Here is a 14,578-nt window from a genome sequence, read left to right on the forward strand (position 1 = left end):
CTTTTATTTTCCTAATGTTCTATTTACTTTTGAAAAGTTAAATAATAAAAACAACTCTATTTTTATATGAAATATTATCATATTACTTTTCTTCATTGCAATAACCAAAAACTAAAATTCAAATGGTATTCTATTTACAAATATTATCAAATGGCAACTTGTAATAATTTTGGAAACAAAATACAATTTCGACACTATTCCCTTCCAAGATAGTGTCCCTTGTGCTACATACCTTTGGTGTTTTCCCCTTTGTTCTTTGACTTGGTATCGAGCATACGTCACCATCGATGCCAGGATTTTCTTTGAGCTTATTTGATTGCAGCTCAAAATGATTCTTGACCTGATCTTGGTATCATCACGCTTTTGACCTGATATCGCTATTTCCGCTAATACCAAGATTTTCATCATGATCTTGACCTTATATTGACATTTCTGCTAATACCAGGATTTTTTTATCCGAACTCGACATTGCTGCCAAGAACTGGATTTTTTTTTACCTGGTATCGAGATGAAGATCTACAGATCACCAGGGTTTTTGTTTGACCTGGTATCGAGATGAGGATCTACAGATCACCAAGGTTTTTGTTTGACCTGATATCGAGATGAGGATCTACATATCACCAGGATTTTTGTTTGATCTGTTATCAACATATAATTCTAGAGGTACGAGGATCTGTGATATTTGTATAGATATTGCTTTTGGAAATAACAATCTCTTTATTGAATGCATAACTTCAAAAAAATACATCATGATACTTAGAACATTCTTTATTAATAAAATGCTTTCAAATTGCTTACATTTTAAGGCTTTGGTAATATTACACCTTTAGCCATTTTTAAATAGTAAGCTCCATTGATTCCCACTTTGTGAATGATGTAAGGCCCATCCTAGCTTACTGCTAGTTTGCCAGCCCCTTTCTCTTTAGTTGATTGAGTAACCATTTTCAAGACCAAGTCACCTTCTTGAAAATGTCTTTCTCTCACTTTCTTGTTAAAAGCTTTTCTGAGTTGTCGATGGTATGTGTCGAGCCTTAATTTTGCTTGATCTCTTGTTTCCTCGAGATTGAGGACTTCTGCTGCCATTACTTCATTATTTTGGCCATTCGTTAAGACTTTGGTTCTGGATGTCAATACCACAATTTTTGATGGGGTTACTATTTCCATGCCATAAGCTAATGTAAAAGGAGATTCACCCGTGGCAGTTCGAGGTGTCGTTCTATAAGCCCATAGAACGCTGTTTAATTAATCCACCCAGAGACCTTTCTTGTCTTCAAGTTTTTTCTTGATATTATCCATAATGGTTTTATTTGTTGCTTCTGCTTGCCCGTTACCTTGAGCATAATATGGCGCAGATGTGAAATGTTTCACCTTGTATGATTCCAAGAAAGCTTTTACTTTTCCTCCCTCGAACTGTGGCCCGTTATCTGATATAATGGCATATGATAACCCGTATCGACATATTACTCTTTCGAAAAGAAAATTTATCACATCTTGCTCCTTTATGTGCTGTAAGGATATGGCCTCTACCCACTTGGTGAAATAGTCTGTGATCGCGAGCATGAATCGTCTTTTACCTCTTCCAGGTATTAGAGGACCGACGATATTCATGCCCCATAGCGCAAAAGGTCATGGGTTCGATACACAGTGCAACTCCTCAGCTGGAACGTGTATAGCATTTCCATGTATTTGGCATTGCATGCACTTTTTAGCATAAAGAAGACAATCTCTTCGCATCTGGGGCAAAAAATATTCTTGCCTCGTGATTTTATTTGTCAATGATCTTCCAGCTGAATGGTTTCCACATTCTCCTTCGTGGAGTTCTGCAATGATTAAATGTGCATCCTCATGTGATATACACTTCATATGTAGACCTCCTGGATTCTTTCAGTATAGCTCATTATCAATCAATACATATCTTTGCACTCTATACTTGATTCTTCTGGCTTCATTTTTGTCCTCAGGTACTTTACCCTAAAGTAAGTATGATATATATGCTTCCATCTATGATACCCCCAGTGTGTCGATTTCCATAACCTCTAGTTCGTCGACATCGACGCTTGGCCTCTACTGGACGCCGATGTGCAAAGTGCGACCCTTCGTGTTTTCTAGCATCGCTACAACATAAGCTAGGGCGTATGCATGCCTAATTTCATTTCTATTGAGGTGCTGAAGTCTTATTTTACTAAAGTCCCTCAACTTAGTTTTTATAAAACTCAAGTAATCCACCATGTTATCACATTTTGTTGAATATCCTCCATTAATCTGGCCGACAATGAGCATTAAGTCACTAAAAATTGATAATTCTTTCACTTTGAGAGATTTGGCCATCTCGAGTCCAGCGATTAATGCTTCGTACTCAGCCTCGTTGTTCAATGCATGGAATCCTAACGTTATTGCTGTTTTGAGCCTTTGATTTTCGGGTGTAACCAATACAACCCCGATGCCACATCCCTTACTCCCAGATGATCCATCGACAAATAGTTTCCAACCATTTGTTCCAGCCCATGGATCATCTATATCGATAATATCCTCGGGCTCTTGCAGCGTTGAGAACTCCTCTTCCATGCCCCAACTAGCATTCTCACATGGAAAATCAACCAAGAAGTCAGCCAGTACTTGACTTTTCTCCGATACTCGGTTTCGGTATTCGACACCAAATTCGTTTATTAGTACTAACCATTTCGATATTCTTCCTGATTTGCCAGTTTTTGCCAGAGTCTATTTTAATGGGAGATTCGTCATAACGATCACAGAGTGTGATTGAAAATACGGCTTCAGCCTCTAAGATGAGAATAAAAGCACCAAAGCATATTTCTCCAGTGTCGAATATCGTGTCTCTGCCTCGAGCATTGTTTTGCTTTGAAAATACACTGGTCTTTCAACCCCCTTTTCAACTTTTACCAATACCGAACTTATAGCAAATTCTGACACATCCAAAATAGAGAAGCAAACTTTCTCCCTCATCTGGCTTTGTAAGCGTCGGTATTTCTTGTAGATATTTCTTTAATTTAGAAAATGATTCTTCACATTCTTCATTCTAATAGAATTTAGTATTCTTTTTAAGCAACTTGAAAAGCGGCTTATATCGATTAGAGGTTCTGGATATGAATCTATTGAGCGCAGCTATTCTACCAGTCAGCCTTTGTATCTGCTTTCTAGTTGTTGGTGATGGCATTTGCTGAAGCGCTCATATCTTATCAGGATTAGCATCGATGCCTCACTTGGTAACAATGTATCCTAAAAATTTGCCAGAGCTGACCCCGAAAGTACATCTTTCTGGGTTAAGCTTCATGTTAAACTCTCGCAATATTTGGAACACAGTGTCGAGGTCCTTCACATGATCTTCAACTTTCATGGACTTTATGACCATATCATCGATATAAATCTCGATAATTCATTTGATGAGCTTCTTAAACATCTTCTCTATTAGCCTTTGATAAGTGGCTCCATCATTTTTCAATCCAAATGGCATTCTGATGAAACAGTATATACCTCCATTAACGATGAACGCCATTTTTAGTTGATTTATAATAGCCATTAGAATCTAAAAATATCCCGAATATCCATCGCAGAAACTGATTAATTCGAAACCAGCTGTTCGATCAACCAACTCATCTATCCTTGGCATCGGATAATGATCTTTAGGACACTTATTATTTAGATCGGTAAAGTCGACGCAAATTCGAACTCTACCATCCTTCTTGGGCACTACTACTATGTTCGTCACCCATTGAGAATGCTCCACTTTTCTAACTATGCCATTATTTAACATCTTTTGTATCTCGGCTTGCACCACTTCTTCGTACATTGGTCTAACCTTTCGATGCTTTTGATAGACCGGAGTTGCATTTTCTTCCATATTCAGCTTATGTGAACATATAGCTGGGTTAATACTAGTGAGGTTCGACATTGACCATGCAAAAACATCCTGATTCTCTTTAAAAAAGACCATTAACTCATTTCTTATACTGGCAGACATTTCTGTACCAATGAACGTATGACGCTCACTTTCTCCTATACCAATATCAATTTTTTCCACCGCCTCTATTGTTTTTCTTTCCCAAGGTTCTTAATTTTGCTTTAGCTCTTGTGTGAACTTAACTTACTCATGTATCTGCATATCGGTGTCGGTAGGTAAGGCTTGCTGTAACTGCTAGTTAGAGCTTTCCAAGACGCCCCCAGTGTCTTGGCTTTTTCCCTTCATCATCCCCTTACAGTGACGAAATTACACTTTTCTGACTCCAACTGATCCCCCCTAATTTCGTGCAAACCATACACTGTGGGAAATCTGATTACCTGATAGAATGTACTTGGAACAGCACGCATATTGTGTATCCACTTTCTACCAAGTATTGCATTGTGATCGGAATGATGCTTTATGACCACGAACTTCGTCATCACTGTCTGAGGTCCCGCTCAAACTAGCAATTTTATTTTCCCAACGGGCTTGGTAGAGCTTCCATTAAATTCGAACAAACTGAATTGTGGTGGCTTTAGATGAGTCTCATCGAGACCAATGCCTGTAAATGCTTTCCAAAATAAAATATTCACGGAACTACCACAATCCACAAGTATCTTTTGCACATCATATCTAGAGATGTGCACAATGATTAATAATACATTATCATGTGGCAACATCACTTTAGACAGGTCATCTGGCACTAATATAATTGCTCTTGGGATGTTAGCCAATACCAGACTCTGACTTACTGGAACAGGCTCGACATTGACCTCGAGCATTTCTTTTATCGTTGAAATCTTCCTTGTTTTATCTCTCATGATTTTATTTTGTGGTATTTCCCCTTTTTAGATCATATTTATTACTCTAAGGGGTTTATTGTGTATTGTTGTTGTTTCTGCTGGTCTAACATCAGCCCTGAATTCTCGCAACTTCCCATCCTTCATTAATATATCAATTTCTTTTAATAACTGCAAGCACCTGTTTGTCTCATGGTTCTCAATCTTGTGGAATTGACAGTAAGGGCTACCCTTCATCTCCCTGAGAATGTATTTTGGCCAGGTCACAAAATCTTCTTTTGCTATCCTTTTTAATATATCTTCTGGTGTCGTATTGATGGCCATAAAATTATTGGGATCTAGCTCTTCTTTCAGTGTCCTCTCATATTTTCTTCTTTGTTGTGGTTGATTATCTCGATTTGTATAATGCTCCTCAGGTCTTTTGTTATCTGACCTCGAGGGATCTCGACTCTTGTGTCGATCTCCATTATCTTTGTCTCTTTTTCCTGTCTCTGACACTTGCAATACAGATTGTACCATGGCTGCATTTATCCATTCTTCCACTCTAATATCTCTGTCAACTTTTTCATACAACTATTGCAGACTTTTCACTTCTTTTCACAAGAGATATTTGTGCATATATGATCCAGGTATCACACCTGTTTGGAAAGCCATGGCGACTGTCATTTCAGATTCATCGAGCCTCTCAACCGATTGAGTTTCGGCCTTGAACCTGGCAAAGAAATCCTTCAAATACTCCTTTTCCCCTTGTTTCAGCTGGAATAAAACCGACACCTTTTTTGACTTCACCCTCTGATGACCATAATTGGTGAGGAATCTTTCTTCGATTTCACGAAAACATGAAATGGTCCTCTCAGGTATTGTACAAAAACACTTCAATGCTTTGCCTTTAAGGCTCGAAGAACATGATCGACATAGTACGGAATGCCAATACTCCATTTTGTGATATATTAAGAATTGGTGTCGATAGCTAAAGAGATGGTCCATGGGTCAGTGGTCCAATCATACTGGGTGAACTTTGGATTCTTGAATTTTGGAGGTAATGGCACCCTCTCTACTTCCTTTTCCAACGGGTTTCTACTTACATCATCTACCAATTTACGAATCGAGGCTGATACCTTTCCCAAGAGCTTGTCCCCAAATTGCCTCTACATCATTTCCTGCACCATTTCCTTCGTAATTGGTGCTTTTACCTCTTCTTCTTGCACCACCTTTGGTGTTGATTTTGCTACTGATTGCACCTCTTCGAGGTGGCTTTTTCTCACTTCCTCGATTTGACTCTTCCTCACCACTGGAGTGCCTGAACTCGACTCCTCACCATCTTTCTCCTACATGGCATCTACTGCACGCTTCTCATTCTCTTCTCTCACAGCTTGTTTTCAGCCATTAAAACTTTGTTATGCTTTTCCAAATCTTCCAACCTTCTCAACAATGCTTTTAAAGATACCTCTTCTTCATGTATCTCATCTACTTCTTCCACCAATCTACTTACCGATCGCCTTGTTCTTCGTTCCTCATTCTTGGATGCTGCTTGAGAAGTACGCCCTTCATTAACCATCGTTGTTTTACTTGCTGTAGTACGCTTTGGAGGCATCTTGACAAGAAAATGAATATCTGCTTACACAACTTCGCTGATCTTAACAGAATCTTCTTGAACACACCCAAATCCTTGGATTCGATCTTCAAAGAAAGAAGAAAAGAAAGATCTTTTCTTGTCTTTGAATCATAGATAGCGCCAATGTAGTGTTTTGGGAAAACTCTCTAAGATCACTAAGATTGAACTAATGCTTGAATGAATATTCAAGATTGAGATGATGTAAAACTGAGCTTTAGTATTGATTAACAATGGCGGTTACAAAGTCTCTCTCTCTCTCTCTCTCTCTCTCTCTCTCTCTATTTTGTTATGGTTTTACAAGTATTTATGTAATGAATCAAATCCCCTTTCTTTCTCTTGATCCTTGCTTTATATAGTCCTCCAGCTATAGTGGTGCCCAATCTTATCCTAACGCGTGTCCATTCCCACTCTTCTCCTTTCTTTTCCCGCTTGTTCATGCAACATATGAACTTATGTGCAAGATATCGATATGTCGATATCTCGAATTATTTATGATATTTGGGCTGAAATATCGGGTTGATGATATTTGCCCATGACAAATGATGAAGTGTGCATTGAACTAATGGTGTATTTCTACTACAACTAGAGAGATAAGAATTAAGGAATAATTCATGATTTCAACAAAATTCTCGGGATTGCGTTAAATATTTCAGTGTACATTTAGGATGGACACATGGGCTAGTAACATAACATGTTATTATTATTATTATTTTTCGATATAAACATGTCATATATTCATTATAGCATCAAAGGTACAATGCTACATTCCAAAAGATGTCCAGGCAAAAGGCTCACATCCTGATTTTTGGATGCCCACTTAGCAAGGTCGTGAGCTTCGATATTGGAACCTCTGCTAATCCAGTTAAACTTACAAAAAGAGAAAGACTGACATATGCCCATAATCATACACCTAAGAGGTTCTAGTTTCCAGTTCAGAGAAATCGAGTCGCGAGAGTTCTGTAAATTCTGTACAACTTGTTTACAGTCTCCCTCAAAAAGAAAAGATGTTCCCCCTGTGCTCCTAGCTAACTTAGCTGCCACTTCTAGAGCAACCATCTCTGCCTCCTCAGCACTGCCAGCATCAAACCTCCGAGTAGCTGCGCCCACCAGCTTGCCTTCCCCATCCCATGCCAAGGCTCCAACAGTAGCAACTCTCGTTTCCCTGCAGTAAGCAGCATCAAACCTAATTACCAAAGTGTTTTCTTCAATCAACGGAAAGAGTGATAGATAATTCACATCATGGCATAAATCAGAGGGTGATAAGTTAGTAGAGGTCACTCCCTGAGAATCAGTAAACGCTTGGATGCATCTATTCCTCTTAGCATATGCCCTCCTCAATAGGCTATCTCTGTTTGGTGCTTTGCCCTCAAACTTCGCTCTGTTCCTCATCTCCCATATCTCTTGTAAGAGGATAGCTGCTAGCATCCCCTTTTCAGCAAACCCAGGATCTTTGGCTTTGTTTCATTCAAGGAACTCATCCAACCAATCCCTAATGGTCATAGCTGCCCTAGCCTCCACCCTTGCTCCCAACTCAGAGGCAAACCATACCAGCTTAATCCACTCATATTGGAAAAACAAGTGATTTGGATCTTCTGGTTCAGTCAAGCAAAGAGGACAAGTATAGTCCCCTTTTAAGTTGTGTCTGGTCAACACATCTCTTGTAGGGAGAATGTGCATATACAATTTCCAAAGAAAGAGCTGGTTGCTAGCTGGCAACTTGGTTCCCCATAAAGTCTTTATGCTCTTAAGGTTAAAAGAGGATGTGCCCCCTTGCTATCCAGATTTTTTCAAAAACTGATAAGTAGACTTAACAGAGAGTCTACCATTCTGGTCCCCTAAATGGGTAGGTGTCAATTGCCAGAGTGGAGGGTCTAATCACCACTTGCTTAATAAGGGTTGCTATCTCTGGTGGGAACACCCTTTCAACCTTGTGATAGTCCCACCCAGAGTCATCCCCTAGCATCAAGTCCCTGACATTGAGGTCCTCAAGGTCTGGTCTGCAAGGTAACACCTCTCCTAAAGTAATGGGAGCATCATTAAGGAGGATCCAAGGCTACTTCAAGATATTTACCTTGTCCCCCTTTACAATGCTCCAAATTATCCCTGGAAAGATATCCCTGGCAGTTCTATGGACTCCTTTCCAGAACCAAGAGGCCCTAGGAGGGGGTTCAACTTTTATATCAAACCAGTTCTTTCCATAAACAGTTAGGAAATTTTTTACCCATATAGAAGTGTTATCATTAATAGTTTTCCAGGCCAGCTTTGCAAGCATAGCCTTGTTCATATCACCAGCTTTCCTTAGCCCTAGGCCTTGGGTTTGCATATTTCATCCCACCCAATGGTGTGGACGCTGTTGCTATCTTCCTGACCATGCCACCAGAAATTTCTACAAGCTCTATCAATCTTCTGACAAGTAGATTGAGGGAGCTTGTATGTGGCCATAGCAAAAAGAGGTGTGGCCTGGGCCACAACTTGTATGAGGGTAGTCCTCCCAGCTTGAGCAAGGACTTTTGTTCTCCACCCTTTTATCTTACTATGCACTCTATCAACCAGATAATCAAAGTCTTCTTTCTTCTTATGGGAAAGAACAATGGGAACCCCCAGATACTTATCTTTTCTTTCAAAAAATCTCATTTTCCAAAATCTTTTTAAAATCTTACTATGCATTTTATGAACATTTTTACTACAAAAAATACTAGACTTACCAAAATTTATTTTTTGTCCAGAAGCTTCGCAATAATCCTCAAGGATGTTCTTAATCTTTCCACTTTCAGCCAGCTGATTAGCTTTAGTGAACAAGATAATAAGATCATCTGCATAAAGGAGGTGAGTAATGAGGGGAGCATTCTTTCTGATCTTAATGCCATGGATATCCCCATTGCTCTCAGCCTTTGCTATCATTCTGGATAAAGCTTCTGACACTAGAAAAAAAAGATAAGGGGAGAGAGGATCTCCCTGTCTAAGACCCCTATCAGGATTGAACTTCTCCAGGAGAAAGGTGAAAGAACTTAGTATTCCTTCCTCCATCTTTAATCCAACTAGACTTCTATTTCCAGAAGCCTTCCTCCTTTTCATACCAATCAAACAAACTAGCTTTAAGCTTCTTAGCTTTCTCATGATTTGTAGGATTGAAAGCTTTCTGAATAACCCTATCAAGATCTTTTTGAATTCTCTTGATGTTATGGAAAATATTGCCAAACACTTTTTTATTCCAAGTTTTTAGACTTTTCTGAGTATTATGTAACCTGTGAATAACCTTCCAGTCAGGCAGATCATGAGTTACCTCATTCCAAGCCTTATCTATAACAGGCTTACAGGAATCGTCCTTAAGCCACATATCATAGAATCTGAAAGGCCTATCGGCATTCTCCACCTTAGGCTTAAGATGAATCATAAGAGATAAGTGATCAGATGTAGCATTAACCACATTTTTAACAACCATACTTGGAAAAAGATCCATCCAGTTAGCTGTGGCAAATGCACAATCAAGCCTTTCAAGGATGTTATCTTTTACCTTTTTGTTATTATTCCAGGTAAACTTGGGGCCTTTATAGCCCAGATCAAACAGACCCAAATCATTAATCAAAGAGTTGAACTCAAACATGTAATTAGTAAAAATTGACCTTCCCCCTACTTTTTCATCGAGAGATCTAATGTCATTAAAATCTCCAAAAAAAATCTAGGGACTAGGTATGAAGGGCGCAGTTTCTCTTAGTTCATTTCAAAATCTATGCCTAAGATTAGCATTAGATTCATCATAAACAAAACTAAAAAACCAAGGAGTAAGACTGTTATATTCATAAAGTTTACCTGTTATTTGGTTTGCAGTAGCTCCTAGCACTTCCAGATTGACTCCCGTTCTCCAAAGAAGAGCCAGGCCACCTTGAAGCCCAGAAGCTAGAACACAGAAAAAGTTGTCATACTTTATCACCTTACTTAATATACTGATCCTACTTTCTCCTACTTTTGTTTCAAAGAAGCAAATAATATCAGGTTGGTGTTGCCTCACAAAATCCTTTAGATTTTGAATTGCCGTGGAGGAACCTATTCCCCGGCAATTCCAAACGTGTATCATTTCTGAAGAGGCAGCTGTTTGGGGACAGCCGCCGCGAACCCTGGAGGAGGACCACACAGACCTCCACTGCTACTCGATCCACCACTTGCATCACTTGAACTTTCATCACCACCATATCCACTAGTAGAACCCCTAGGACCTTTAGAGCATTCACCACTGTTCTGCTGCTTGAGAGTGAAGTTGAGATGCCTCTTCACAGTTGAGTCATCCATGGCAAGAGGCTGAGGTTGAGAAATATTGTCCTCAGAATCATAGCCCAACCCATATATCTTGGCTTCCTTGTACCAAATCCAGAGGTACATTCCCTACCGAGACCTCATCTTGTTGTTAAGCATTGTACACCACCATATGTTAAGTAGCCTCCTCTGATGGATCCTCTTCTTCTTCTTATGAGAAACCATCCGAAGGGATATCCTCTTTAGGGATGTCTGGTCCAGAGACTTCCGAGGGAACACTAGAATCCAAAGAATAATCAGAGTGGGAAGGTTCACTAGATTCCATCGTGTCACTAGAGACAGAAATGATGGGGGCTTCTTCTGGAATTAGCAAGTGCCCCAACCCCCTAGCCCTCAGATTATTAGCTTCGAGCTTTGCCCTCTTTGATTTTTGTTCAGCCAACCTTAGAGTAATTCTTCCCCACCCATTATCAACCATAGATACTGTTTTTGTTGTTGTTCCAAAGTTGGTAACCGATTTCCTTTTTTTCCCCACACAAACCTCTGATAGATTCTTTCTACAACTTCTGGAAAAACCACGCATTTTTGTTCCTCGAGAAGCCAGTGTTTTGTATCCCCTACCACGTCTAGGTACACCAATGAAACGAAAGCTTGGTATACCAACTCTAGGTGGGATAGAGGCATGCTTAGTCCCATCTGATTCGTTAATTTCAAGGAATGAAATAATTGCCTCAGAAAGGTGAGAGGAACTGTGTTTCGGCGAGACATAATCACCCCCTAGGTCTTTTCTAGTTCCCAAGCTAGCACCTTCCGAGACTAGGTCTCCTATTTCCACAGAGCCGGCCACAACCCACCTCTTGCATAGCCTCGATCCTTCCAGAAACTGAAGAGATATCTTGGATCAGAACTGCGTCATCAGGTCTAAAGGCCCTACCCAAGCCCATATCCACCTCCATACCCGAGAAATTCTTTTTGGGGTCCCAGACTACCAAGGCCCCATCTTGTGATCCAGAGGTTTGCAAAAGTCTAACAGGTAAGCTTTGTTCCTCGTGGGCTTAGGTCAGAAGCGCTGGCCCATAGCTGTTATCAGAGAAGGTTGGGCCCCCCAAGACAGAAACAATAACGTTCTCTGACCCAGAGGTCATGCTTTCAGAGTTAGCCGTTCTGACCACATTCAAGCATGACTTTCTCTCTCTCCTCTGTACCCATAGGCCTGTCATCAGACAAAGTTGCCACATGCGCACTTCTTGGTGGTGTTACCAGTAGCCCAGCCCCGGCTGACACAGGGCATGAACTAGCAACTCCATTGAAGAACACATTTGCTCGCATCATAAAAGAAAATTTGTTCTTGACATCCCTGGGAGAACCACCATCCTTCCTCAGGTCCATACTATATACTTTTCTCGTTGATAACAGTAGTGAATGTCATGCCCAATACACCCACAGAAATAACAGAAAATATCCAACTTCTCATACTTAAAAGTTAATGGGAAGACTTCCCCCAATTCCGTTCGAAGGTCTATTCCTTTGAGCAACCTTTTCTTAATGTCCATCTTTACTCTAACCCTTGCCACCGATTTTTTAAACTCCGATGAGCACAAGAGATCAACAGCCTTAACTTTACCCAGACTTAACCCCACCTTGTTAACATTCTCATCATTAATTCGATTGCTCAGGAGCCCATAAATCTGAACCCAAAAATCTACCATATCAAACTTTCGTTCCTCGTCGAGTAGCTCAGTGGATTTCCACTTTTTAACAGATATGATAAAACCTTGAACCATCCAAGGTCCATTTTTTCGGACATGATCATATTCCACAAAACTCTCAAAAACCATCTTATATAACCCTTTTGATATAGCCTCGATCTTTATACTACCTCTCGTTTGCCAACACCGGTGCAACTCATCCGCTAGATCTTGCAGGGACAAGGATTTACCCCTGAACAACTTACCCAACAAGGCAGTATGCCCCTCTGAACTGACTTCCCCATTCTTACAACCAATGTCTACCACTCGCTTTTCCTTAGAGCAGAAAATATTCTGCATTTCAGTTTGTAGTTGTTCAATCTTGGACTTGGGTGAGTCTCCTGGCTCCACCCTACAAGGTTGATCTCCTTCTATGAGATCCATGTAACCAAACAGGCTCAGAGAGGGGGCGGGATGGGGATGGGGAGTGGTGGGTCGTGAACAGAAACAAACACTGAACAGGACCTTAGAAACTTAACCAACAAACGAGACTGATAAGCAATCTTTAAAAAATAAACAATTTTTAAGAAAGTAATAGCAGAACTGGAAGAAAGATATAGAATATCAGATAGAGAGAATTTCAAATTTTGAAGTTTGGAGAAGGAGAGGGAAAAAACTGCTTTCAGCCGCACCAGAGCTTCTTATCCACTACATAACATGTTATTGTGTATTTATTGTGTATCCTGGAGACATGGGCTAGTAACATAATATGTTATTGTGTATTTATTTTAAAGCATTGGCGTGATTATTACATTTGAAGCAAGTAGGGACTAAGTATACGTTGCAAAATCAAAATTTCGTGGATTTGAATATTAATAATAAGGGCCGGTAAATGTTTGGTCACTAAAAAACGAGTTCTTCTAGTGTTAGCTGATTCATGTACTCATACCTGTTTAAGAATACTCAAACCACTAGTGTAATTGAAAAGCATAACATGTTAATTTTCTGCGTTTGCTATTGAGGAAAAATAAAAAGCTTTAGCTTGTAAGATTAAAAGAATCAACAACGTTACAAAAATCTTGTTTGATCGCTGGCCAAGCTGATTCTGGAGATTGGGCATTTAAAGTAAATAATCGTCCACCACGTGCGCAACAAATAGCTACATTGTGTCGTCGGAATGAGGGAGTTTCAACTCCAAATTCTAGCTTATAATAATTCAAACTCTTCATTGGATCTTCTCTCAAAGATGATTCTAAGAGAATTCCTTTGACATCTGGTTTTCTCCCTGACCCAGTAATTGTTTTAACAATAGCTTCTCCTACTTCTTTTGGACCTCCAAACGCTTCAATTCTAATTAAAAAGAAAAAATACGAAAACAATATTAGTACAACAGTAATTGTTTCATGAAATTCAGATTCAATTATATACTAGTTCTAGATTCACGCAAACTTATTATAACCATGACTGCGGATTACTAATTAATTAAATTTTGTTAATTATTATGCCTGTAATGAGAACAGAATGGACTCACGAAAAATCAAGCGGCACTGGAGAAACAATGACACTAATGTTGAGCTCCCCATTGGATCCAGGAGGACCAAATGCAACAATAGGCTCATTCAAATTTTGACGACGAGGATTGATATTCATTCCATTCAATTGAGGAGGATCAAGAGAGCGTTTAGATTCCGCCTTTCCTAATGCTCGATAAAATACCGTCTGATCTCTTACCCAACTCGATGGATAAATGAATTCTGTTCACATAAAAAATGTGAACGGCATTAGTACACTGGCGAAATTTGCAAATGAGACATACATATATATAGTATAGCATACTCACCAAAGCCTTCATTTGTATCAATGCAGCGGCTATATCCTTGAACCGGATACAAAACATCCAGTTTTAAATTCCGCCCAGTACCTGGCGAGAACCCAAGTAAGAAACTTGTAAGTCCACAAAAATTTGCACCAAGTGCAACTAATGTAGCTGTACCAACACCTGTAATGAGTCTTCGATTAAAAACCGATGCCAATGACGCAAATTCCTCCGCTGGTAATAGTCTAACTACGTTAGGCAAACTCTCTTTTTTATCATCATTGAGTTGCGCTAGACATACCGAACGTACGTAGACTTTCTTGCTCGTGTAGAGGCAGCGGTGTTGCATTTGCAAGGCCATTTTATCCAGTTTTCTTGGCTCTCATTTCAGCTCATATAGTCATATCGAACTTGTGTCGTGTCGGCATATCGTTGATATAATGATATATT

At 39.7% G+C, this 14,578-nt stretch overlaps 3 protein-coding genes across 4 annotated transcripts; all 3 read right to left on the reverse strand.

The window, feature by feature from the left end:
* Positions 1-2,064: 2,064 nt before the first annotated feature.
* Positions 2,065-2,964, reverse strand: LOC147517251 (uncharacterized). The gene is made up of 2 exons (XM_086593536.1): positions 2,803-2,964; positions 2,065-2,718 (listed from the first exon to the last, which is right to left on the reverse strand). The coding sequence occupies exons 1-2, from the start codon at positions 2,962-2,964 to the stop codon at positions 2,065-2,067; spliced, it is 816 nt and encodes a 271-aa protein (XP_086449662.1).
* Positions 2,965-12,003: 9,039 nt separating this feature from the next.
* On the reverse strand, positions 12,004-12,756 carry LOC147517252 (uncharacterized protein At4g02000-like). Its single transcript, XM_086593537.1, has one exon. The coding sequence runs from the start codon at positions 12,754-12,756 to the stop codon at positions 12,004-12,006; it is 753 nt and encodes a 250-aa protein (XP_086449663.1).
* A 533-nt stretch (positions 12,757-13,289) lies between these two features.
* Positions 13,290-14,515, reverse strand: LOC147517253 (Photosystem II reaction center PsbP family protein). Of its 2 annotated transcripts, XM_086594661.1 has the most exons (4): positions 14,312-14,515; positions 14,153-14,233; positions 13,844-14,066; positions 13,290-13,662 (listed from the first exon to the last, which is right to left on the reverse strand). In XM_086594661.1, exons 1-4 carry the CDS (start codon positions 14,487-14,489, stop codon positions 13,350-13,352), a joined length of 795 nt encoding a protein of 264 aa, XP_086450787.1. In that variant the 5' UTR covers positions 14,490-14,515; the 3' UTR covers positions 13,290-13,349. The 2 variants fall into 2 exon arrangements, with proteins under 2 accessions (XP_086450787.1, XP_086450786.1); XM_086594660.1 differs by having other exon boundaries at positions 14,153-14,515.
* Between the last annotated feature and the right edge of the window lie 63 nt (positions 14,516-14,578).

This window comes from Coptis chinensis, chromosome 2 (assembly GCF_015680905.1).
Source record: "Coptis chinensis isolate HL-2020 chromosome 2, ASM1568090v1, whole genome shotgun sequence".
Lineage (NCBI taxonomy): Eukaryota > Viridiplantae > Streptophyta > Magnoliopsida > Ranunculales > Ranunculaceae > Coptis > Coptis chinensis.